Here is a 25,266-nt window from a genome sequence, read left to right on the forward strand (position 1 = left end):
ATCATGTCCCCCCTTAATCTTCTTTTTTCCAAACTAAACAAGCCCAGTTCATGAAGCCTGGTTTCATAGGTCATGTTCTCTACACCTTTAATCATTCTTGTCGCTCTTCTCTGTACCCTTTCCAATTTCTCCACATCTTTCTTGAAATGTGGTGCCCAGAACTGGACACAGTACTCCAGCTGAGGCCTAACTAGTGCAGAGTAGAGCGGCAGAACGACTTCACGAGTTTTGCTTACAACACACCTGTTGATACAAGCTAGAATCATATTTGCTTTTTTTGCAACAGCATCACACTGTTGACTCATATTCAACTTGTGGTCCACTATGACCCCTAGATCCCTTTCCGCCATGCTCCTTCCTAGACAGTTGCTTCCCATCTTGTATGTATGGAACTGATTGTTCCTTCCTAAGTGGAGCACTTTGCATTTCTCTTTATTAAACTTCATTCTGTTTACCTCTGACCATTTCTCTAACTTGCTAAGGTCATTTTGAATTATGTCCCTATCCTCCAAAGAAGTCGCAACCCCACCCAGTTTGGTATCATCTGCAAACTTAATAAGCGTACTCTCTATCCCAATATCTACATCATTGATGAAGATATTGAACAGTATGGGTCCCAAAACAGACCCTTGAGGAACTCCACTTGTTATCCCTTTCCAGCAGGATTTAGAACCATTACCTTCCAAGTGTTTGCATATGCTTTCCTTAATTACCTGCTCCATTATCTTCTCTGGGACAGACGTTAAACTGACCGGTCTCTAGTTTCCTGGGTTGTTCTTATTCCCCTTTTTATAGATGGGCACAATATTTGCCCTTTTCCAGTCTTCTGGAATCTCCTTGTTAAGCCAAGCTGGTCTTTTGCCATATTTTCTATCTTTCCTACACAGCGGAATTGTTTGCTTTTGGGCCCTAAACAACGTCCCTTTGAAATAGTTCCAACTCTCCTCAGTTGTTTTTCCCTTCAGTACTTTTCCGTTAAAAGTACTTGCGCTAAATCATGCCAGTCTAGACAAAGCCCTATGGTCTACCAGGACTAATATTTATGGACTGATTATTTGCAGCTCTCAAAATGGCCAGGAATTAACACAACTTGCAGCATTGGCTGGGAGTTTCCATTTGAGGCTCCTTACAAAACTTGCGTGACCTCTATGATATACCCACAAAAGGTCAATTCTAGGGAAAAATGGTTGGTTCAGAGTCATGGACCACCTGTTTTTTCATTGATAAACCTGACCCAGAGATGGCCTCTCTGTAACCCATCATACACTTGCAATGCATATTATCTCTGCTCTTCATATTGCAGGATATTAATGACTTTTATTCTCCTTCAGGAAAAACAATGTCATTTATTTTTTGATCAATCTACCAGTTGGTCCCACACTCATGATGGAGACTTGGGAAGGGCTATTATTCCCTTCCGAAAATAACTAAAAATTCATAAACATTGTTCCATTTGTCATGATGATTTGAATATTCAGAAATATTTTATAACTGCCAGCCCTGCACAATAAATTATCTCTAAGGCCCATTGTATTATGTGCTGTGCATGGTTGTTACCATTATATGAACTGGTTAATAGCAGGGGCTGTCTTACAAAAAAGTAGTCATACACATAGTTGATGCATGAGTTAATATGGTTGCGCCCATATGTAAAGGGCAGAGAAAGTGACTCGCGTTCTGTTGTTTTTATTGATCAACAGCCCAGACTCCTTTTCAGATGAAAAAGTCATTTCATATTCTGGTTGTTGTTGATGAAGTATTAAAAATAATGTCTTAATTAAGCGTTTGCATTAAATCAAGCTTTGTAACTATTTGCTATCAGGTAGGGCCTCTATCAGAAGATTGTACCCTTTCCTTCAAAGGGAATTGATTCACTCAGTTAATAGGTAGATTTCCAGGCCTGCTAAAATTGGTGGTGTCATTTGAAAGATACAATTAAAAATGCTGAGCAGTCAAAAAAAAAAAAAAGGACTCACATCAGTGAAATGCAGTTAAAGAAACAGACATACAAAGTGTTCCATGTAGACAGAATAACTTCCCTCTGCACCATCTGCTGTGATATTCATATGCCCCCAGACTCTCACATGGAGAGTCTAGTCAGCCGGGCTGCACATGTGCAGTGGTTATTTATAACAGCTTATGTCTTCCATCTTCCTGCCACAAAAGGAAATGAAATTCCAGTGCAAGCACATACAATGAATTACCATAGAAATTGGGACTCGTTGCAGTGTGTCCAGATCTTGAAATGAAATTCTTGCAGGGTCTAGACAGCAACATGGGTGTCCCATTTGACTCATAATATAAGGCAGGGCTACTCAACTTTGGAAGCTCCAGGGGCCAAAATGATGCTCACAGCACATGCCTAGGGCTGCAACTTAAGTTGCGTATACATGCAAATATATATGCAAATAGTTTATTTCACACTGACGGGCATGAATACAAAGACAAAGGCAAGACTACACAACACACAGGCCCCATGTAAGTCAGTTCTGCTGATATTAATAAAATGCAATATTTATTGATTATATGATTTCCACCTATATAGCAGCACTTTTAGGGTATGTCTAGACCACATGCCTCTGTCGATAGAGGCATATAAAATAGGCTACCCAACATAGTCAATGAAGCGGGGATTTAAAGGGCACCTTCATGAGGCATAAGGGAGCGGTCGACAAAGGCTTACTCTGTCGACCGATCCACGTCTTGACTGCCACGCTGTGCCAACAATCAGCTGAGTCGACACAGCGTGGGGGCCATTTTTATTTTAATGAAGCTGGGGAGATTTAAATCCCCACTTCATTCTGTCGGCAGAGGCATGTAGTCTAGACATACCCTTAATGAGAAATGACAGTCCAGGAATTTAACTACTAAAATGTATATCAATGGAAGACCATTATACTGACAACTTTTTTGTTTTGGCTCCCACCTGTGGGCCGCATGTTGAGTAGCCCTGATATAAGTGTCAGCTCTAGTCATCTTAGGTGTGTATATCACCTTCATTACTGTGATCTTTTAATGTATTTATCCATACAAGCAACCCCAAAGCCAGGAAAGTGCTATGATCTCTATTTTCCGGATTAAGACCTGAGGGGGCAGAGAGAGTGAGACCCCAAGATCTCTCTCTGGAGTGGAATCAGCTATTTTAGTCCCCATCATTTTGAGGTACATTGTCCACGCTGCCCATAGCAGTGAGACGCTGAGCCCAGCTCACCAGATGTGGGCTCACGCTACAGCACTGAAAATACTTCTGCAGCCATCTGAGGCTCCGGATGGAAGTCCACCCTCTTTCCTGGTCACCCGAGCTCCAGCCCAATGTACGACATAAAATCATGGTCTCTACAGCTGTTGCTAATGCTGTAGTGCAAGCCTTCGTCTGTCAAGTTGGACTGGGCTGCTTGCTGTCATGTGCTGCTGTGTAAACATACCTCAGAGGCTGTCCAGGAACAGAACCACCTTCCCCTCTCCACTGAACAAGGGGGCTTCCTGAGATTGATATAAGGATACAAGAACTCCTCACCACTACACTACCAGTTCAAAAGTTGCCTGGTCTGTCTGTAGATGAATGACTTTTGGTAGCTCACCATCTCAGTCTGGGCAGGAGTCTTTGTAGCCAGACAGGAACCCCCCTGTAACATCCATTTTTGCTTGCCTGGAGCATGCAGGGAGCAAAGAGCAGTAAAAGCCTTGAACAGAAGGTCCGGATATGAGAGGCTGCTGTGACTCTGAATGGCTGTAAACAGAGATACGCCAATTGCTGACCAAGAGGCTGCCGAGGAGTTCCCTTGACTGAAACCCATATTGATACGAATACACAGCTGTCCACGGGGGGAGGAATCTCTCGCCCAGTAAAAAAATGTCCAGTACTTACACTTTAGTTAGCTCTCTTGCAAGTGTAAATTAACTTGAAACTTGCTTGTAAGAACTGGCGTCACAAAGACAGACCAGTACAATTTGGCATCTTAGATAAGAAAGAGGATACGGGTCCCTATGGGTATAAAGATGGGTCCAGCGGCACATTTACTCTGAGCGTCAATCTACCATCTATCTGCTGGTCGGGTTAGGTGTTCGATCTCCCGAGGGTCCATGGGGACACCCACCTCGTATTCGTCTTTCCTAGGAATTGAGGGACCGACCCTGGCCTGACACGCTGGGACCGAGAGGCACAGAAGGGGGTAAAAATTGTACCTGGATGTGGTCCTTTGTCTTAAGTGTACACATAGACTTAGAGCTCTTTAAAGATTAAGCTGTCACTTGGTACCATTATTTCTATTTTCTATCTTTATTTTCTTTAAAACCATTTTTAAGATCTATATTTGCTAGCGGTTAAGAAATAGAGCAATAGCCATTGTAACCATATGATTTATAAGCTTCTTGAATAAACCTTTAACTGTTTAAGTTTTAACCTGACTCCTTCAGTTGCTGTAACAGAACCAAGTACAATTTAAAAGAACTTCAGCCGGTCATAAGGGACAGGTATAGGGAGAGCTTAGGCGTTTGGATCGTGTCACTTCCAGAGGACAGATCCATTGGGGCATCTCTCAGTCTTCCCTAGACTGCCTGCTACGAAGGGATCCTGTATCCTAGCAGCTGAAATCTGAGCTGTAATAAGCTCTTCCCATAAACTCTGGGGCGTCTGTCAGCCTGTTAGCTGCCCTCCACAAGGGGACCCCGGTCCTAGTGGTAAAGACACAGACGTTAACCTTTTCTCGGTAACACACACACACACACACACACACACACACACACACACTGCCCTGACCATCGGCTGACAGTCTTCCATGCAAATGTCACCATTGCAGTAATGGGAAATTGCGGGGTCCTTGGCAGGAAGCCAAACACTGGGGCTACGTCTAGACTGGCATAATTTTCCGCAAATGCTTTTAACTTAAAAGTTTTCCGTTAAAAGCATTTGCGGAAAAGTTCATCGAGATTGGCACGGATGCTTTTCTGCAAAAGCACTTTTTGCAGAAAAGCGTCCATGGCCAATGTAGACGCGCTTTTGCGCAAAAAAGCCCCGATCGCCATTTTCACGATCGGGGCTTTTTTGCGCAAAACAAATCTGAGCTGTCTACACTGGCCCTTTTGCACAAAAGCTACAAAGCTTCCATCTCCAGAGTAAAGGTGGTTTAGTGTGGAAAGCTGAAGGTTTAAACTTATTTAGACGGTGAGCCTTTCGTTCTGGTTTTGTACAGCTCCTAGCACAATGGAAATGAGATGATGGTGTCTCCTGTTATGATCACTTGCCAAGATTTCCCATTGGTCAGGATCCATCCCCTGTGCCTTCATCTCTGATGTGCACATGTCCCTATAGCGAAGTTATACTGAAGCTGGGAATGAGTGCAGGGAATAGATCACTTGGTGATTACTTGTTCTGTGCATTTCCTATGGGGCACCTGGCTTTGGCCACTGTCGGAAGTCAAGATACTGAGACAGCATGTTGTTCTTGTTCCCTCTGATAGCTTCCCAGATAGCATGCCATTGCCATCAGGCTATCAAAGTCCATGACAGGAGTTGGCTCCTACATCTTAGAGAGAAAAGAGCCTATAGGAAGCAAGCCACTCATAAGCAAGATACATACATTTGCAATAACTGCAAAGATCATGCACATTTCAGAGGGGGCTAGTCAGTAAAAGGAGACATAGCAAATCTACATCAGAGGCTGCAATTCCCACTGTCTTTTGTGGACAAAAGGACATCAATCACATAGCGCAATGGGATCCTAGCAGCTATAGCAACATAAATCATCAAACAATTATTATTATTATTATTATTGATGATAATGTGTCACACCAAAGAGGATGCGACCTAAATAGCTCTGACAGTGTGAAACCCCTAGTGTTGCTATTCAATGACAAGGGGTTTTGCATCTTCAAAAGCAGGCAAATATTTTCAGGGAACTTTGGAAAGAGTCAGAAGAGAATGCCTGACCCTAGTTTTCAGTGGCTTTCCTAGGTGTCTTACTCTTAACTTAATCTGTAAGATACATTTCATTGACATTGACTTTATTTGGTGCATTCCAATGTGTGCACCTATTTCTGCTATTCATACAGAGGAAGTTTCAGTTTCCAAAATAAACAGCAAATTATATTGCCAGGCAGCAGCCGTATCAAGTTTATGTTTTTTAAGCTAAAGTGAGACTTAAACTAAGCAACCCTTGTTCCAATGGCAGCATACAAAAATCATCTTCATTCTCAGAGGCAGTGCAACTTTACATCCAATAAACAGTTTAGATGCATCCTTTGCAAGTTTTTCATGAATGTTAACAGTGAGGAAGGATTTTTTACTATTTGTTCCAATTCTGAGATAATACAGCTGTTTACAGAGAGATGGAATTAGGGTCTGAATGTTGCTCGCAGATCCTGTAAATGCTGAGTGAAACGCTGCTGCTGCTGCTGCTGTAGGAAAAAAAATAACTGAAAGTGATTAGATTCAGTGCCTATGTTTTTGGCAAATCTGGTTTGGAATACAGACTGGTAACATCCAGACTACTCAGTGTATCAGGGCTTGATCTTATTTCAGTATGATCACTAGTGTGGTGAGAGCAGTTGTATAGAACAATACAGCCTGTCACAAGAAGAAATACATGCACCAGAAAATTTAAAGACACCTGGCTTGCATGATTTCTGCCTGTCTACAGTCATGAATTGGAGGAAGGGAAGGAAGGAAGACATACAAAAACTCCAGGCCCCTAACTGAGATGATATCCATTACATTAGGTGCTGTACATATACCTAGTGGGGTCATGTCTACACTAGGAAATTATTTAGAAATAACTAAATTCAAAATAATAACTCCCAAAATAACTATTTCAAAATAAGCTTATTCCTCCAGGAAAGCAGGAGTATAGATTTCAAAATAACCAGCCCCTTATTCCAAAATAACAGGCTTGGAAGTGTGGATGCTCCAATTTTGAAATAAGGGGAGTTATTTCAAAATAAGTCTTTAGTGTAGACCAGGTCTGGGGGACTGTGCCAATCTTAGAGAGTTTACTATCTGGATAGACAGAGGCAAAAAAATGGTGGAAGAAGAAATGGAGGGACAAAGTGGTGATGACTTGCCCCGGGTTATACACATGATCAGTGGCAGAGCCAGCAATGAGACACAGCTCTCCTGACTCCTAATCCAGAGCTCTAGTCAAGTGATTACCGACCTTTTTTATACTGTGGACTGGCAAACCCATTCACAAACTTTTGGCGGACCGGTAACTTTTTATTTGCATGTTTGCATATTCATTATATGCAAATAATGAATACACACATATTCAAATAAAATGTTACTGGTCCGCCAAAAGTCCCAGGCCCCAGAGCTGTCACAAACAGCCAGCTTCAGCTCCAGCAGTCACCATGTGGTGGATGGCTGCTGCAGCTGAAGCTGGCTGTTCATTGCAACTCTGGGGGCTGGGGCTGGGGCACACCTCAACCCCATGAGCCCTGCAGTGCCAGCCCTAACCCTCTTATGCTCCCCCCACCCTTCCACTGTCCCCCTAGTGCCAGCCACTGACCCCAGAGTCCCCTGCACCTAATTCCCCATGCAAGCCTTCCACCCTCAGAGCCCCCCCATGCCAGCCCCCCATCCCAAACATCTGTGCCAACTCTCTGCCCCTTAGAGCCCCCAACCAGACCCCCCCAGTGCCATCCTCCTGTTTCCAGAGTCCCACTGCATCTAAACTCCCCAGAATCCGCCTCCAGTGCTAGCTCCCAGTCCCCAATATTAGCCCTGCCCCCAAAGCACCCCAGTGTTGGCCCCTCCCACCCCTTAGAGCTCCCAGGTACTAGCCCCATCCCCAGAGCCTCTCAGGACTAGCCCTGCCCCAGAATCTGCCCCACCCCCCTCACCTAGCCCTGTGCTGCCTCCCAGCTGCCAGCAGGATGCTGCTGCCTGGGTCGCGGCTGCTCTAAGGCTGCCATGCCGGGCTCCTCGCAGCCTCCCGCCATGCAGTGAGCCGCTCTTCCGTGTCCGGGAGGAGACTTCGCCCCTGACTGGTGCTGGCTGGCTGAGAGGTGGGGCAGGACATGCCTCGCCCAACAGCTGCGGCGGGAGAGGAGGTGCTGGGTGGTGTACCTCTGCCTCAGCACTGACGTGGCCCAGCAGCCAGCGGTTCATGGGCCAGCACCGGTCTGCGGCCTGGCAGTTGGGAACTGCTGCTCTAGTCAGTAGACTGCAAATAGCTCATTAACTGCAAGCACAGCGAGCCATTGTGTTTGGCAAGAGTGCCTGGGTGTGTGGGTTTACATCTAGCTCCTTCCTTTCTTCCTTGCAACTGGCCCAATAGCACGATGACTAGTGCCTCTTGGATGAGCGATAACAGATGTAAGGCCTAAAAATGCTGGCTAAGAGGTAAACTCAAATCTCTTCCCCAAGTGACCTGTGCTCCAACACAAAACTGATAACTTCCCAAACAAAGTAAAACTTAAAGTGGGGGCCACACACTGTAAACAAATATTTCAGGCCAACCAAATCTACCAGGTTCTACCTGGAACAGGTTGGTATATTCATAGCAAGTGGATAGGGTTGCCAGATGGTTTCAACAAAAATACCAGACACTCTTGACATTACATCACAATCTACATTACATCTTGTTTAGAAAATACCGGACATTTATATTTTCTCATTTGTATTTTCTCAATTTTTTTCCCGAACAGAAAGCTCAAATATTGGACTGTTTGGTTCAAAACCGGACAGGTGGCAACCCTACAAGTGGACATTCCCAGCAGGACAGGATATCGGACCAAAAATGTGAATAGAAATAAAAGACTCTCTGCAGACCCCTAGAGCACCAGGGGGACTGATTGTGAGGTGACAATGTTGTAGCTCTGTAGAGCTGAGGAGGCTGTAACAAAGTTCCCTTTTCCCAAACAATGGGATGGAGAGAAAGGGTGGCAATGCAGGAAATTGTGTCAAAGAGGCGCTGACACCTCTTTTGTGGTCACTTTGAGGTGACAATTTTTCCCCTCCCCTGTCCCCTTAGTGGGGAACTTTTTCTCTATTATATTACGTTTCCCTCTGTTGTTTCTTCATAGAGCCTGCTTCTGATCTCAGATCTGTGTAAATCAGGAGTTACTTTGCGGAAATTAAACGAGTTACACTGCTGGGAAATCAATAGTTGACATCTGAGACAGGCCAGGCCAGGCTACAGATGAAGAGGCCTGTGAGGGGATCTGGTCTCCTTTCCCGCCAAATTATTCCCATTTGTACACTTGGAGTGAGATTTTCAACGCTGCACAGCATTAGCTGAACGCTGTCCCCTTGGGAGTCCACAGAAAAGCTCCCATTGACTCCCCTAGGAGCATGCCAATGCTGAGGCTTCTGAAAGTCCCACTCATCTCTTTAGAATAACACAAGTTTAGTAGCTTTAGCCCATAGATGGAGTTTCAACTACTTCGCTTGGAAGACTGTTCCATAGCTGGAGACACCTCACCATCAGGACCTACGTGTAGGTTTTCCACATACTAATTTCCAGGGCCGGTGACAGACTTTGCCGGGCTCTGGGCAATGTGGGGGAGGTGTGGCTCCGGGCCCACAGGTGGAAGGAGTGGTGCTAGAGACTAGCTTCCCCCAGCCAGCCCTTCAGTGTGACTCTGATCGCGCCACAAGGGGCTCCGGTGGCGATTTAAAGGGCTAGGCTTCCGGATGCTCTCCTTGCCATGGTAACGGCATTGGCAGCCTGGAGCCTCAGGCCCTTTTAAATCACCAAGCCCTAGGGCAACTGCCCCCACCATTAGTGGCCCTGTTAATTTCTATTCATGCTAGTTACCCCTCCACCACACACACACCTTGGTTATGCTGAATCGTTCCGTTCCTTCCTCAGTTCTGCCAACTTTCCCGCATGCGTGGGCTGCTCCCTGTTCATTGCTGCTGATGCAAATGTTCCATACTTCAGTCTTTTACTTTTTCCTTGATAGTCAGTTCCCCCAGCCCTCTGATCATTTTTGTGGCTCTTCTCTCGGTTTTCTCCACTCAGTCAATGTCTTTTGAGTAACAAGCAGTGCATCACAGACCCTGTCTACAGCTCCCAAAGGCATTATATCATTTGCAAGCTATTCAGCTGTCACTGACAACAGTAAATTTGCTGGAACAACGTGTGAACACGCAAGATGTCATTAGATCACATTCTAACCCATTTGGGCTCCAATAATGTGATAGACTTATGCATTAACCTGACTGCACAACGTGCATGCAGTGTAGCTGGAGAAATGCAGTTTTGCAAGACAAGTTAATAATACATGTGGCAAGCCAACCAATCCATTTTATATTTCTTTAAGCAATACAGCATTTTACTGTTAACTGGCATTTTGTTCTATGCAATACAAATCTGTCCCAAGTGCACATTCATTTATGGGGATGTCTCATATATATACACAATATGGAGACTCACAGTGTAGGTGTGACAATATACTCAAAAAAAAAAAAATCCACCACGTGCTATAAAACCCCACACTGGATTTCAGAGCTGAACTGCAGGAGCAGAGCTCTGTGTTGCTGGTTCTGTGTATGAAATCTTTACCATATAGTTTAGAAATGTGTGTCTGTCCATCATCTGAGAGTCTGTTTGTTCAAGAATTCTTCCTAATTGGCAAGAGTGAGGAACATTACATTTGGTAGACAGCTTCCTCTTATCATAACTTAAAGCAAAGTCAGGGCTTGGTTGTACTGGGACAAACAGATGTGCCTGGAATTTGATTGTTTTTCATAAAATGGAAAGGGAGGAGTCTGGTAGAAAAGACCGTTTACTGTAGAATGACCACAGGAGGGCAGCAAGGGGCTACAGATGGAGACCAGGACAGCTGTACCCCACTGGGCCAGCAGGGCCATCTGTAAATTTCCTGTTTAGAAAGCTGCCTGTAGATCACTGATGGGTTAAAAGCCTGGAGCCTTGTGTGCTTCTGGTGGAAGTCATGACTCTTACAAAAGCTATGTATGGGACACATCCAGCTCACTTAATTAGCCTTATTAACACAGGTCCTACAATTGACAGGTATTTCTGCTGTTATATGCAGGGCTCGACAAATCACTGAATCTACTCACCAGTGGCAAGTAGATTTCAGCTGGTCACCCCGTTTACCACCGGCACGCGCATGCGCCATGCGGGTCTTGCGCAAGCACGGGCTGGCGAGTAGGTTTCGCTGCTGTTTGTCAAGCCCTGGTTATATGTATCTCTTGGGTTCGGTCATTTCCACTCCAATTCATCTAATGAAGTAGGTTTTACCCATGAAAGCTATACTGTATATTTTTGTTAGTCTCTTATAAAGTGCCCCAGGATCACTCTTTTTTAAAAAAATTGGAGAAGACAAGTACACCACAGTTCTGGATAAGTAACTCTTAGCAGTTAATGGCCATGGCTTGCCAGCTAATTTAGTGGATGTTAGTAGAGCCCTTCAAATCCACAGTTATCCACTTTATATCCGGGGATATCTGCACCACGCAGCTCCCTGTGGCTCGTTTTCATGGATACAGATGTAGATGCAGATACTAATTTTGTATCTGTGCAGGGCTCTAGACATCACAATCCAGGACAATTACACCCGTATCTCCCTTCAGCAGTCCAGCACGGGCACTTTCAAACTGCCAGTTCCCCTGCTGTTGCCTCTTTTGGATGGACACACACCAAGGTTCCCTCTAAGCTGTGTGGCAGCACAGTCCTGCTACTGCTTAATCAGCATCTGCCTAGTCAGGCAGCTTTGTGCACGGAGCCCGGAGCCCCTAGCTGGGTGGGGCTGATTAAACAGCTGCAGACACACACCCTTCTCCATTCTGACTGGAATACGCCCTCTGCCTTCCCTAAACAGAGCTACTTGTTTTCTTTTTAGAGACAAATAACAGTGATTGTGGAAAATATAAGTACCACACAGCGTTTTCTAAGGAAGCCACCTTTAGTCTGAAGGTGAGAACATTACAGAGAAAACATACAAAAACCAATACAAGAATAGGCGGGCATGCTAATAAGCTTATCAGAGTTCATCCTAACTGTACTATGGGTACTGGCAGGATAAGTCCCACACCTAAGTGGCAGCCTTCCACTTTCTCACTTTAGGAGCAGCCTGGTGGTTACAAGTTCATCACAGCTTTAGCTCAGAACATCACCCAGTCTTTGGAGTCCTCTATGGACCAGGAGTCATGTCCATTTGACCTATCAGGAAGAAAGCCCTGAGTCAGGTAAAATCGCTGACTTTTATATACAAATATTTTGTCTTCATTGGTATCTGGAATATCCAAAGTAAATGCAATTTCCCTAGGGGCCGGGGAAGGGGCTTCAAAAAGGGAAGTTCATTGTGTATATCTCAGAGAAGATATATACTATGCCGTAACACAGACACAATCACATGTTAATACAATGTACCCCACAGGTGTTAGCTCTAATTCAGTCAGATTTAACATTATTCAGCAAACTTATCTTCCTTCCATAAGGCTTTCAGCAGGATATTGGCAGCCCGGCACAGTAGATACAATCTAATTTTTCACCACTATGCTAGACAGAGCTTTTACAATCGCAAGGAAACCCTGCCATAAAATTAACATGAAAAACCTGCTAAACTAACTACAAACTAGGGAAATGGTCTGAGGTAAACATGATGAAGTTTAATAAGGACAAACACAAACTACTCCACTTAGGAAGAAACAATCAGTTTCACACATACAGAATGGGAAGTGATTGTCGAGGAAGGAGTACTGATGAACTGGATCTAGGGGTCATAGTGGACCACAAGTTAAACATGAGTCAATAGTGTGACACTATTGCAAAAAAAGCAAACATGATCCTGGGATGAATTAACACTAGTGTTGTGAGGAAGACACAAGAAGTCATTTTTTTGCTCTATTGTGCCCTGATTAAACCTCAGTTGGAGTAACATGTCCAGTTCTGGGCACCACATTTCAAGAAAGATGTGGAGAAACTGAAGAATGTCCAGAGAAGAGCAACAAAAATGATTAAAGGTCTAGAGAACATGACCTATGAGGGAAGATTGAAAACTGGGCTTGTTTAGTTTAGAAAAGAGAAGAAAGGACATAGCAGCAGTTTTCAGATATCTAAAAGGGTTACAAGGAGGAGGGAGAAAAATTGTTCCCCTTGGTCTCTGAGAATAGGACAAGAAGCAATGGGCTTAAATTGCAGCAAGGGAGGTTTAGGTTGGACATCAGGAAAAACTTCCTAACTGTCAGGGTGATTAAACACTGGAATAAATTGCCGAGGGGGTTGTGGAATCTCCATCACTGATGATATTTAAGAGAAGATTAGATAGACACCTGTCAGGGATGATCTAGAAAGAGCTTGGTTCTGACATGAGGGCAATGGACTGGACTTGATGACCTCTTGTGCTCCCTTCCAGTTCTATGACTCTATGAAACCTGAGCAAATAAATTCACAATGAACTTAATTATACCATTAACTAATTTTAATGTACCGGTATAATTTCTTTTCAGATTTGTCTTCCCCTTTTCAACCCAAATCCTACTATTTCTTTTAATCCCTAAATACGGAAATTGCCTCATATTTCTATTAATTTTTTGTCCCTCTTCTCTGGATCTTGTTTTTATTTCTTGAATTCCATTTTTTTAAAAAGGTGGGTGACCAAACTCCAGTGCAGAATTTAAGGTGAGGCTGTATCTCAAAAGTCCTCTAATATTTTCTGTAAAATCCTCCATCGTCTTCTTAGTACATTTTCACAAATTATGCACGTCCTTGAACAGACTGTAATTGATAGCTAAGCAGATGTCTTTCTTCAGCAGTCCACAATAACACTCAGAAGAGGTTATGACTTAGTCAGAACACATTGGTGTGTAGGAGGTGATTGAATGACGTTGAAAACCAGTTGTAAGTCCTGAATGCCATTCCCTGATCAGAAACAATGAGCAATTTCCATTGGGTGACATTTTCAAAAATGCCCTGTAACTTCATGTGACTGATATTAAAGGCTAAGAGCCTGATTTTCCAAGTCCATGAGCCTCTGAACTCTAAAGAAGACAACAGGAGCTGAGGGCCATCTTGAAAACCAGGCCCATGGTATCTAAAATCGAAGCAATCAAAATTCAATGCTACCTTTGAAAATAGTATCAGAGGGGTAGCCATGTTAATCTGAATCTGCAAAAGCGGCAAGGAGTCTTGTGGCACTTTATAGACTAACCGAAGTGTTGGAGCATAAGCTTTCGTGGGCAAAGACCCACTTCGTCAGATGCATGTGACGAAGTGGGTCTTTGCCCACGAAAACTTATGCTCCAACACTTCGGTTAGTCTATAAGGTGCCATAGGACTCCTTGCCACCTTTGAAAATGTGACCCTTTGCCTCTTTATGGAAGGTGACCAGATGCCCCATTTTTAAAGGGACGGTATCATATTTAAGCCCTCCTTGCAAGTGTCCTGATTTTTCTTAAAACCGGGCAAATTGTTCCATATTTTCTGTCTTCCCCCATCTACTCCTCTTGCTAGCCTGTCAGTGTAGCCCCGACTATGAGGCTCTCGGCCAGCTGGGCCCTGTGCCACAAGGGCCAGCCCATAACATTTTGGCACCTGAGGTGGGGAGCTCAAATGACGCCCCCATGTCCCCTCGCTTGGGCCAAAACTGAAAGGTCTGAATTCTGCCTTCTTCCTGTTCTACACCTCTCATGGTACTCCACCATCTCTGTGCATCTAGAGCAGAGAGAATACACATGCACCAGCAGCAGACACAATTTTCTATATTCTGGGTCCTCGTGGCACCCCCCACACAGTCTGGCACCTGAGGTGGCCGCCTCAGTTCGCCTCATGGTAAGGCCAGCCCTGGTGACTCATCCCATTTCCAGCTGGCACTCACGGTGAGCTGCAGGAGCTGGTGAGTGAAAGTAAGTACCAGGCAGTGGTTGGTTACGTGTTGCCTCTGCTGCCCACCCACCGGCCCTTTGTGCGCTCCCCATCTTGCGGTTCTCTCCCTGCTTTGCCCTTCCACCTCTACCGAGCCCTGCTGCTCCTCCATATTCCCACTGCAGGGCGTATCCCATTTCCAGTGCTCTGAACAGAACCAGCCCTGGTTGGAGCGCTTAATTCACCAGCAACCTGGCCATCAGGCTCCTTCCTTCCTCCACTGTCTCTGGCTTGGCTGGTGCCAAGTATTTTTATTGAAATAAATGATTTATTTTTTCTAACATACACATCATAACCAGGGGGGCTGGCGAGTAGCCTGGTGGCTAAGGGGTTAATTATGTCTCCTGTCCCTAGCCAGGTATCTGGTCAGCCAATAGTAATGCAGGTAGGGATTCCAAATTGGGACAAAGGAATTTTTTTCTTTTCTCTCCTTTGTCTGAGTCAGAGCAGTTTCTTTCAGGTAGGAGGGAGATGGTCTTTCTCTCTAAGAAAAGTCTTCTCGCAATATGTAAGTAGGGCAAAGTTTAGTTAGTCCATTAGGTTTTATTTTTTTCTGGTTTGGGAATCTGGAATTGAGCTCTGTGCTGTTAAAAATGTTTTTCTTTCTTTAAAAGTGTTTTTTTTCTCCTCTTTTGTAATGAAGCTTTCTGACCCAGGGAATTTTCTCTGAGTATATCAATTGGTGACTCTTACCATCTAGCCACCTCAACTATGCTTGCAACAGTAGCTTTGTTTTGATAATAAACGTTTTTCTTTTTCTTATTAACTGGTATTGGTTCATTTTTGTGTCCTGCGAGGTCTGTCTGTCTGACTAGGAGTCAGCTACCACAGACTGCAACTTAGCTTAGCTTAGTTTAAGCTTAGCTTAAGCTTAGCTTTTTCCTTTCCTTTCCTTTCCTTTCCTTTCCTTTCCTTTCCTTTCCTTTCCTTTTCAAGCTCTTTGGAGAAAAGAGCTTGAGGTACCCCTGAGGTTTTAGGGAGGAGGTTTCCCAAATGATCTCTTCCCTGGTTTTCTTGGAATACTTGGGTGGTGGCAGCAGATATTCCCCAAAATCCAGGTATTAGGATTTTTGGGGGAAATTTTTGTACCAAAGCCTGTAGAGACAAGGTTTTGGGGTGCTCTTGCAGGCCCCCACTCCTTCATTTGTCGTGCCAAAGTGGGGGACAGCCTTGACAACACATACAATTGTGTTTAAGATGTATTTGTCTTGGTATTCACTGTTTATTTCAAAAACATCAAGTCGGTGCAATGAAAGTTTTAAAAACATCCAAAAAAGGGAACTTCTATTTGTGAAGACTGGTTCTATGTGCTCAGCCCTTTGAAAATTGAACCTGCAACATCTGAAGAACATACTCAGTTCACTAAGAAGAAAGAGAAGAATGATTTCCTTAATGTCAATGGTTTTTGCTTGCTGTCCAAGAGAAAATATTTCATCCAGCAACAGAGAAATGCCTATGGACTTTTTGAGGGGAGGGGGAAATGAAAATCTAGTTCATTCTGGTTTTAACCAGTGGGAAAAAAAATAACAAATCTCTTAAAACGAAGACACAAAGTTTAATCAGTTCATGGATCAATGATGTCCAAATATGTGCGCACATTTCAGATGGACTCTGCCCTGTCTGGGATTTTCAGATCTAGTACTGAACAGCCCTGAGGCAGATATATATTAGTTAGAAAAAGAAGTTTGCAGAAGGGAAACTGTGTCTGTTCCTGATTTGCCAATCCAAAAACAAACAAAAAAGCTCCCAAAGGGTACAAAACCTGATACAGTTGTTGCTGGATCATTTTTATGGGTAAGTTCCTTTTAAAAACTAGATTCTTTGTGTACCATTAAGGTCCTGGAGAAACATGCAATTCAAACTGCCCATTGGAACAAAGGTTGTAGAAAATGGGGTATGAAAAATGCTGCTGAATTGGAAACAAAACACAAACATTTTGTGTTTAAAACCATCTCTCAAAAATGGTGAACCCAATAGAGAAATAGTCTTTTTCTCTCTGATTTTTAGCAGCTTCATTTCAATGGCACTTATTCATTTAAACTTGGATAAATGAATTCTATTCATTTAAACTTGGATATTCCTGACTCTACAGCCTGTTCCCAGAAATTATTAATTCTATTATTTTTAATGTTGTACATGGAGTAGATTCTTAATATAAAAAGCAAAGGCAAACTAGGCAATAACGGAGGGAAAATATCATTCTCTGCAATCTTTTAAAAATGACTTTAAAAAAATGATGTTATCAGAATTTGATCTCCATGCTGCAGAACGGTCCATTTTCTGGGAACAATAGGTTAATAATAGTTAGATTCATAATGGATCTTTTGCAAACGGATTTACTGTGATAATGTGTGCAGTCATGGAAACTGAGCATGAAAATATAGTGCATCAATGCCCACATATTTTTGCATCTGCATCTGCACCCACAGATTTCTGAAAGTCAGGCCTTAAAATGTCTTTTGTTGGTGATTTTCTTTGTATAATGATGGTTAATACATTTGTAAAAGCTTCTCTCAGATACGCTGGTTTTCATTCAAAACATTCTAATAGTTCTACAATTCAAAATAGCTTACACCTCCCTACGGCAGTTTATGCAGTTCAATTACATTATGGAGCTGCAGAGAAGTGTTATAGCTACATTATCCGGAGGGCCTACTTCATATTGGTGTGACCTGTCTTCACTCTTTAATGATCAGAAATTGACCGAAAGGACAATTGCCATAGGCTAATGGTATATCTCCACTGGGCAGTCAAAGCTGTCCCGACTGAAGAAACCAGAACATAACAATTCCAACCTGTAATTACACTCGAATAGGGTTGTAGAGTTTTCATAGCAGCTGCTCTCAAATCCTATTTTTTTTGACGATTTTCTAGGGTTACTTAAATCTACCCAAACATTTCATTCCTTTTAGCAGAAGTTGATTGCATCATATGGCAAATGCTGGGAATCTTGACTACCTTTGGACAGCATGGGCTGTCTATATCATGCATAGCATGAATCTGTCTCTGATAACCATTTTATGAGTCATCTTGAGAAATTTAATCTGGCAGTACACACTCAGCAGTTTGCTGATGAGTTTCTCTCAATGCAGTAGATTCCCTGAGTGGACAGCATGGTACTAACAGCCTAAACATCAGCCTACCATAGATCTCCCATTGTGTACACAGAAATATTTCAGGCAGGTTTACAAGTTGCCAAGAAAGTAAACATCTGAAGCAACGCAGAGTGCTCAAAATGGCATGTGTTGGTAGCAAGGGGCCAGTCTGTAAGAAAACCTTTCAAGCATTTCAAGCATTAGACCAGGATGGTCGGCTTAAGAGGTAATGACATCCAGCTATGCAAAATGCGTAGCTGGATTCGGCTTACCTTAAGCCAAGCTGCTGCAGCGTCTACACTGCGGGAGGCCGATGGGAGCACATTGGCTTCCCGTACTCCCCACAGAATGAGGAGTACAGGACACTGGTGGGGGTTGCCCTCAGCGTTCAATTTGGGGGTCTACATTAGGCCCGCTAAATTAAATGCTAGAAGATCGACCTCTGGAGGGTGTATCTTCTAGTGTAGACAAGCCCTCAGAACGCTGGATGGTACAGGCCACTGAGAAGGGTCGGCAGATTGCAATGTATGAATTCTCAGCTGCACAGCGAGGCAGGAAAACAGGCTGAATAATTACAACGCAGAAATGCTGACAGCGAGTGGCTGTTTGAACTTGGTGGCTTGGTATAGTCTGAATCTTGCTTCCTCTTCACGGGTGCAAGAGACTCCAGAAGAGATAATGGGACTCGTGCAGTTCCTACGTACTTCAAGGCTGGATAATAGGATTGAGAAAGCTTGGTTCAAAGGGTCAGATATGGACCAGATCTCCACAGCTGGGGATTTCTCTCATGTCGGGGAATCCTTGGATGGGGTAAAACCAGGCAGAGGATTTCTATGCCGGACTTTGCTGCTGTCATCAGGGAGGCTGTGTGGTTAGCATTACCGTGTGGGGAAGGCACATGCATGCGATGCAGTTCTTGGCTAGTGGAGAGCTAGGCATATTTCACAGCAGCCTGCTACCATGTTCCCCCTGCAGGTAGGTGTAGTGAGCAGAACGGAGAACAGAGGCTTTCTGGGAGTTTACCTGCCTCTTGCGAGAACTCCGATTCCAACACCGAAGTCTGATGGTTGTATCAGACTAGACAGAATTAGCGCTTGGTGATCAGTGACTCTCAAAAAAGCCAGAGGTTCAGCGAATCATCTGAATTGCTGGATGGGTTGAATCCATAACAAGACTTGACGCTTCTATTGTACCTCTAATGGCTTGTCGACACTAAGAGAGATGCCCGAATCGACTACAATTGAGCCCCGGGCACCCAATGTTGAGAAGTTGAGGGGATATGTCCTCACTACAGGCAAGATTCAAATGCTCTCCAAGGTAGCGGTCCATATCCATGAAGCCTGCCTTCAAGTCAGAGAGCAAGGAAGCACCCGGGGAGGAAGACAGGCTGGTCGAGGCTTCCAATGTCCGCTGGGTTAAAAAATCATCAGTGGATGCTTACGGGAACTCCACTGACCCATGTCCCACAAGGCATTCCTCTACTCCCTTCCCCCCATGCGGATGGAGTGAGCACGCACCTGGTCATACTCTGGTTGACTGTGCAGACACCATAGCACTACAACCATGGAGCCAGAGCTGCTGCAAACCATTGCCATGCTCATGGCTCTTGTGCGGCATCGCATTGCACAGCACTTCTGCAGTGTCTCATTGTTGCACCACCAGGACGAGGAGGATGAGGAAGAGCACGACGAACCTCGGCATGGCCCTGCTCAGCCAAGTCTTGGCATTTATGCTACTGTGCCTACCACTCAATCTCTGGGACAAAGTGCAACGTTGCTTCTGGTGGCAGGAGACAAGCTTGGACTGGTGGGACAGCACTGCCATTCAGGGATGGGACGACCAGCAGTGGCTGCACAACTTCTACATGCGCAAGGCCACCTCCCTCAGATACTTTGTGGGAAGCTGACACAATCTCTTCGCGTACAGCGACGGTGTCTGTTCATACAACGGTGCTGTGTTTTGTGCAAAGCTACATTTTGGACTTACAGGGGGCAGTTTGCAGCAGGTGCCTAAACGTCCTGGGGAGCAGTGGAACACACTTGCTCCATAGGCAGGCAATCATGGTAAGGTGCCTGGCAGGCCAGGAGCCTGTGGGCAAGAGGGGGCTGGCGGCAGAGGGTGGCTTCCTGCTGTGTCCAACACACGTGGCTTCTTGGGACAGTACAACTCTCCTGGCCAGGCTAGGAGTTTGTAGGCAGGGGTCGTGTGTGAGAGCAGCACATGCTGCTTGCCGGAGAGAGTGCTAATAGGTTCCCCTCGTCCTCCTCCTCCCAGCACATTTGCATGAAAGATATCAGTCTTCTCTGCATCACCCTGCTTGACCAGGAGCAAATGCTTATTGATTGTGGCATTGAACTTGGGCCATATGCTGCACTGCTGTGAGATTCCAAGACCGCAGACTATCTACTGGTGGCTTGGCATAGGAAGGTGTCCTACCATGGAGGATGGTGTAAAGCAGGCCTCCCCGGAAACTTTGTGAGAAGGATCAAGGGGCTCCTGTGTGAGAGCTTCATGACTGAGGCTTCATCAGGAGACACGTGAACAAACTGTTTTGGGCCCCAGCGCTGAGTAGTCCAAGAAAGAGCGCGCACTGCCCCTCTCAGCTGCTTCTGTCCCCTCCTACTTCCCTTGTTAGAAATTCTTTGTTTCCAGGTCTTCTCATATGTCCTCTTGTGATGGGGGCAGTCTGTGAAGCCAGCTGAAGTCCCTCATCATTTGGTTCCCATCCTTTAAATAGAATTTCTCCAGGTTGGCAACTCTTCATTCAATCCTCAAGATGGAGCTCAGAACCTGGTGGGACCACCCACAGCTTAGGATTACAGGAAAAACAAAACTATTCACATCGTCTGTACCAGTTCCTAATGGAACTTAGTTCCTAATGGCTTTCACTGGAAGACCAAGATTAATAAGCAGGCTTACACGTTATATTTCTAACTTCCCAGTTACGTACATGCACACAAATAGAATATACACATTCAGCAGATTAAAAGCTTTTCAATGAGAGGTTACATGCCACATTTTATGTAAAGCATATTCGAGTTATGCTTGTTCATATTAAAAACACATTTCCATAAAAATACTGAGGCATCGTATCATGTCCTATTGTTACTCCTCAAGTTCTCTAGTACAAGAACTGGTTTTCTTTTCAATACTACTCAGATGGGCTTATTATACCATAGTACCTGTACTAGCCATAATCTACAATAAATCCCTTCACTTCATCACAAATAATTAAATTTTTGTTAATGTTTCTTCCTTTACAGGCAAGATGAACATTGAAGAATATTTAGCAAGAATTGGATACAAAGGCTCCCATGAAAAACATGAGTTGGAAACCTTAACTGCAATCTTTCAGCACCACATCCGAGCCATTCCATTTGAAAATCTCAGCATCCACTGCGGAGAAACCATTACCTTGGATTTAGACCAGGTTTACAACAAAATAGTAAGGAAGAAGCGAGGTGGATGGTGCATGGAACAAAACCAGCTTTTATGCTGGGTGCTGAAAACCCTGGGATATGATACCACCATTTTAGGAGCACACATATACAACCCGCAACAAAACACCTATGCTTCTCACATGACCCACCTTCTGCTAAAGGTGGATATTGATAACAAAGCCTATATCCTAGATGGAGGATTTGGTGTATCCTATCAAATGTGGCAACCAATGGAACTCATTTCTGGGAAACACCAGCCTCAGACACCTGGAATCTTTCGCTTCACCGAGGACAATGGGACGTGGTACTTTGAGAAAATAAGAAGGAAACAATACATTCCTAACCAAAGCTACGCTAATTCTGACCTTCTGGAAAGAAGTGAGTACAGGAAAATTTACTTGTTCAGTCTTGAGCCACGAACAATAGAAGATTTTCAGTTCCAATGTACATACCTTCAAACATTTCCAGATTCCTTGTTTATAAAGAAGTCAATTTGCAGCTTGCAGACCACTGACGGGTTTCGAGCTTTGATTGGGTGGACACTCATTGAGACAACTTACAACTACAAGGACAACACAGACCTAATAGAATTTATGACTCTTAAAGATGAAGAGGTGGAGAAGACACTGGAAGATAAATTTAGCATAACATTAGAGAGAAAATTTGTCCCAATTAACCTCAAAGGATTCTATGTGATTTAGTGGAGTAGATAAAACACACAATAATTCTAAACTATTGCAGAATCTTCCACACTCTGTTTAATCCGATATTCAGTACATGAACTAAAACACTTAATGCCAGGTTAAAGTGAGAGCTTAAGTTCAGAACAACAGGCACTTCAGGGTCTCATGTTGACTGGTTACCACTGAGAAAATGAAGCTCACGTACACTTTTGTGGGCACAAATTTAAAGACTGGTTTGAAGCTAGCTGAAGATTTTGGGCGGATATGTGGTCCATGGAAGAAGCATTTTCTAGTGGCTTAAGAACACAATTGGGAGAGGAGTACCAGGATCTCTATGCTCTGTGACCATTAGGAAAATCGCATTGGCTCCAATTTCCAAACTCGGCAGCCAAAATAAGTAGTCTGATCTTCAGAAATGCCACGTGCTCAGCTCCATTTCTCCATGTGAAAAATGAGGATAATATATTTCCCCACCTCCTGAGGTTGTGAGGAAGACTAATTCATTCATGTTTGTAGGGCACTTTAGAGTCCCCAGACCAAAGGTGCTATAAGTGCAAATTAGTATCCAATTTATCTCTGTGATTACTCAATGAACCACACAAGTGAATTATTTTTAGTCCATATTTTTCTGATGGTGCTTTTGTAGTGGTACTAATTCACATCCTGTAGAAAGGATGAATTTTAATGCGGCACCCAAACTTGTTTCTCCATTGTGCCCACTTCCATTCTATAAGGCCACAAATTGGAGTTCCTTCATGACACATACACCCGGGAATGTTATCAAGGTGAAGAGCGTAAAGAAAGCATCCAGTTGTATCATGCCTATTTAAAGAAATTCTTTGTTTAACTAATGAGTCCCCCTCTTCTCATTTCTGTTGTTTACCATTGAAGTTTCCTATTCTAAAAATGTTTCTCTCAGTCATGTTGCCATGTGAAAGATCGACAAAAACAGGGATATGGACTATGTGGGGAAGCAGCATCAAAAACAAGAAGTTAACAGAGAAGATCGGTGAGAAAAATAATTTTCCCTCCATCTTTTTTCCTGATGATAATCTAACCTGCTGCTTTTAAACAATAGCAGATGAAAGAAGAGACTCAAGACATTTTCTTTAGCCTCTTTGTTCTAACTGATGATTTTTGGCAAAAATCTCATAAAATGAAAACATTTATATCTATTAAAATAAATGAAAACAACAGTATATTTAAAGTCTTTGTAAGTATCAACGGTAATTAAGCTTGTATTCTAAATACTTATCTGATGTTTGTAGTGTTTCAAATAAAACTCACTGCTTTCTCTTTAGCTAGGAGGAATGTTCATCTTTCTCCGCTCTGTAACAGACCCCTGCCTCCTTTATGCTGATAATGGCAGTTTCTCTCTCCTTATCTAGTTGGCTTCAATGCAGCCTTTGACATCCTGATTATTCCAGCCTCCACAGGCATCTCCACTTCCATTGCCACCAAATGGCTTTTTCTTCAACTCTTGCTTTCTACTAAAAGCCTGTTCTCTGTGGAGCTCCATGTGGATCAAGCCCCAACAGTCTCACCACCTGCACAGTCATTTATAACAACTCTCCCACAGAGAGTTCCCCTCAAACATGAAAATTATTACCGGGGCCAGGTTACATGAAGCTCTGCTGAGTTACCATGCTAAGGATGTTTTTCCACCTGGCAAAACCTCTCAGAGCTGATAAACACTGTAGCTATTTATCTGTGAATAACTGTACCCCAAAGCTCCCGCACAGATTAAGTAGACCTGAGATAAGAATGGTATTAAATACAGAGGGATTATAGGAGGCACTGAACTGCAGCTACCAGGGAAGCCAACCAGCTGCACAGACCCCCGGGCAAGGTGGGTACCCGGCTTTGTGCTACCGGAAGTGGTGGGACCTCAGGGAAAAGGGGCAGCCCCTCGTGCTGCCGGGAGCATGGCATTCGCTCTCCCCAGCTGCACAGAGCTGCATGGCACTCCAGCAGCAATTTAAAGGGCCCAGGGTTCTGGCTGCTGCCGCAGTAGCAACTGTGGCAATTAAGACCTCCAGGGCCCCTTTGAATCGACAAGCCCCGGGGTAACTGCCCCCTTTTGCATTTCCCCTGTCGATAGGCCTGGCATCCGCATACAATTAGGGAGGCACACAACTAGGTAAGAGGTGCCTTCCCACAGGAAAAGGAAAAACTAATCCTTAAAAGGACAAATAAACATGGGACATTACATCTACAGAGCAATTCAGCCAACATCTTTCCTTTGCAATCCATGGGAAAGTTCAAGTGGACCAGCTCTCTTCCAGGCACGTTTAAGGAGACTCCCAACAATTGTGCAGCATTTTTGCTGCAGCCTAGTGTCGAGCCATGTGGCCGACACTGCTAAAACCACATCCTGACACTTTTGTGATGTATCTGGAATTAGGAAAGCACAGTATCTTGATTCACAGGCAGACCAAACAACTTTGCTTTCAGACTGAGGTCTGAATCATTTAAAAATTAATGGGAGGTGGGTGTTCAAATCCCATAGATGGCTCTGAATAATCTCGGCCTACCTGCCCTTTACATATCCCCAAAGGAAAATGCCATCCATTAGCAATTGCATATGGCGTGTGTTTCAGAAAAGAACTAAGGGTAACACAAAAAAAAAAAAACAAAAAAACAACCTAGTTTGACCTCCATTTCGTCACTGGAAAAAGCAATTAAAAAACGAGGAAGAAAATTTAATCAGTTCATGGATCAATGGAAGCAAAATACAGCATAAACACTCCCTTTAGTTGGACTCCACCCCTATGGTTTTAAGGTTCAGCACCAATTAGATCACAAGGTAGGAAAAAGCAAAGGGAAGTTGGATAATCCTCACCTATTCCCAACATTGGCCCTACAGCAGTGGTAAAAATTTCCACTCATCTGGCACCAAGGAGAGGAGAGAGGGAACTAGCTCAATTTCTGCATTATTATTTCAGACAAATCATTCAAATTAATAATCTTTGAGAGTTTTTTCTCTTGCAAGTTTCATTTAGTCAAACTGAGTAGGCAACAGCTAGCAAACATAAAAGGAAACCACCAACTTGTAAAGCCTCTTCTGAGGGGAATAAAAGATAAAAAACTGGCTTATTTTCTATTATTCTATTGGATTCTGAGAAGTCAAAATTAATTATTCATGGCATGGGAGATAAGCCGTTAAGCCAGTCTCAAAAATGTTTGATGCTCAGACTGGCTAGTGCATCAAAATAGAG

General features: G+C 43.8%; 1 protein-coding gene across 2 annotated transcripts; it reads left to right on the forward strand.

Moving 5' to 3' along the window:
* Nucleotides 1-15,278: 15,278 nt before the first annotated feature.
* Nucleotides 15,279-23,247, forward strand: LOC102453745 (arylamine N-acetyltransferase, pineal gland isozyme NAT-10-like). 2 transcript variants are annotated; one of them, XM_075939990.2, is made up of 2 exons: nucleotides 15,279-15,338; nucleotides 21,189-23,247. In XM_075939990.2, exons 1-2 carry the CDS (start codon nucleotides 15,302-15,304, stop codon nucleotides 22,064-22,066), a joined length of 915 nt encoding a protein of 304 aa, XP_075796105.2. In that variant the 5' UTR covers nucleotides 15,279-15,301; the 3' UTR covers nucleotides 22,067-23,247. The 2 variants fall into 2 exon arrangements, with proteins under 2 accessions (XP_075796105.2, XP_006122724.3); XM_006122662.5 differs by lacking the exon at nucleotides 15,279-15,338 and adding an exon at nucleotides 16,488-16,624.
* The last annotated feature ends 2,019 nt before the right edge of the window (nucleotides 23,248-25,266 follow it).

This window comes from Pelodiscus sinensis, chromosome 12 (genome assembly GCF_052426305.1).
Source record: "Pelodiscus sinensis isolate ZL-2025 chromosome 12, ASM5242630v1, whole genome shotgun sequence".
Taxonomy (NCBI): Eukaryota; Metazoa; Chordata; order Testudines; family Trionychidae; genus Pelodiscus; species Pelodiscus sinensis.

Excerpts from the sequence above, each read along its gene's own strand:
- LOC102453745 (XM_075939990.2), top strand. The coding sequence starts at position 15,302 with ATGGTCTTTCTCTCTAAGAAAAGTCTTCTCGCAATAT. Across the intron at positions 15,339-21,188 it reads GAAAAGTCTTCTCGCAATAT|GCAAGATGAACATTGAAGAA; the intron begins GTAAGTAGGGCA and ends CTTCCTTTACAG.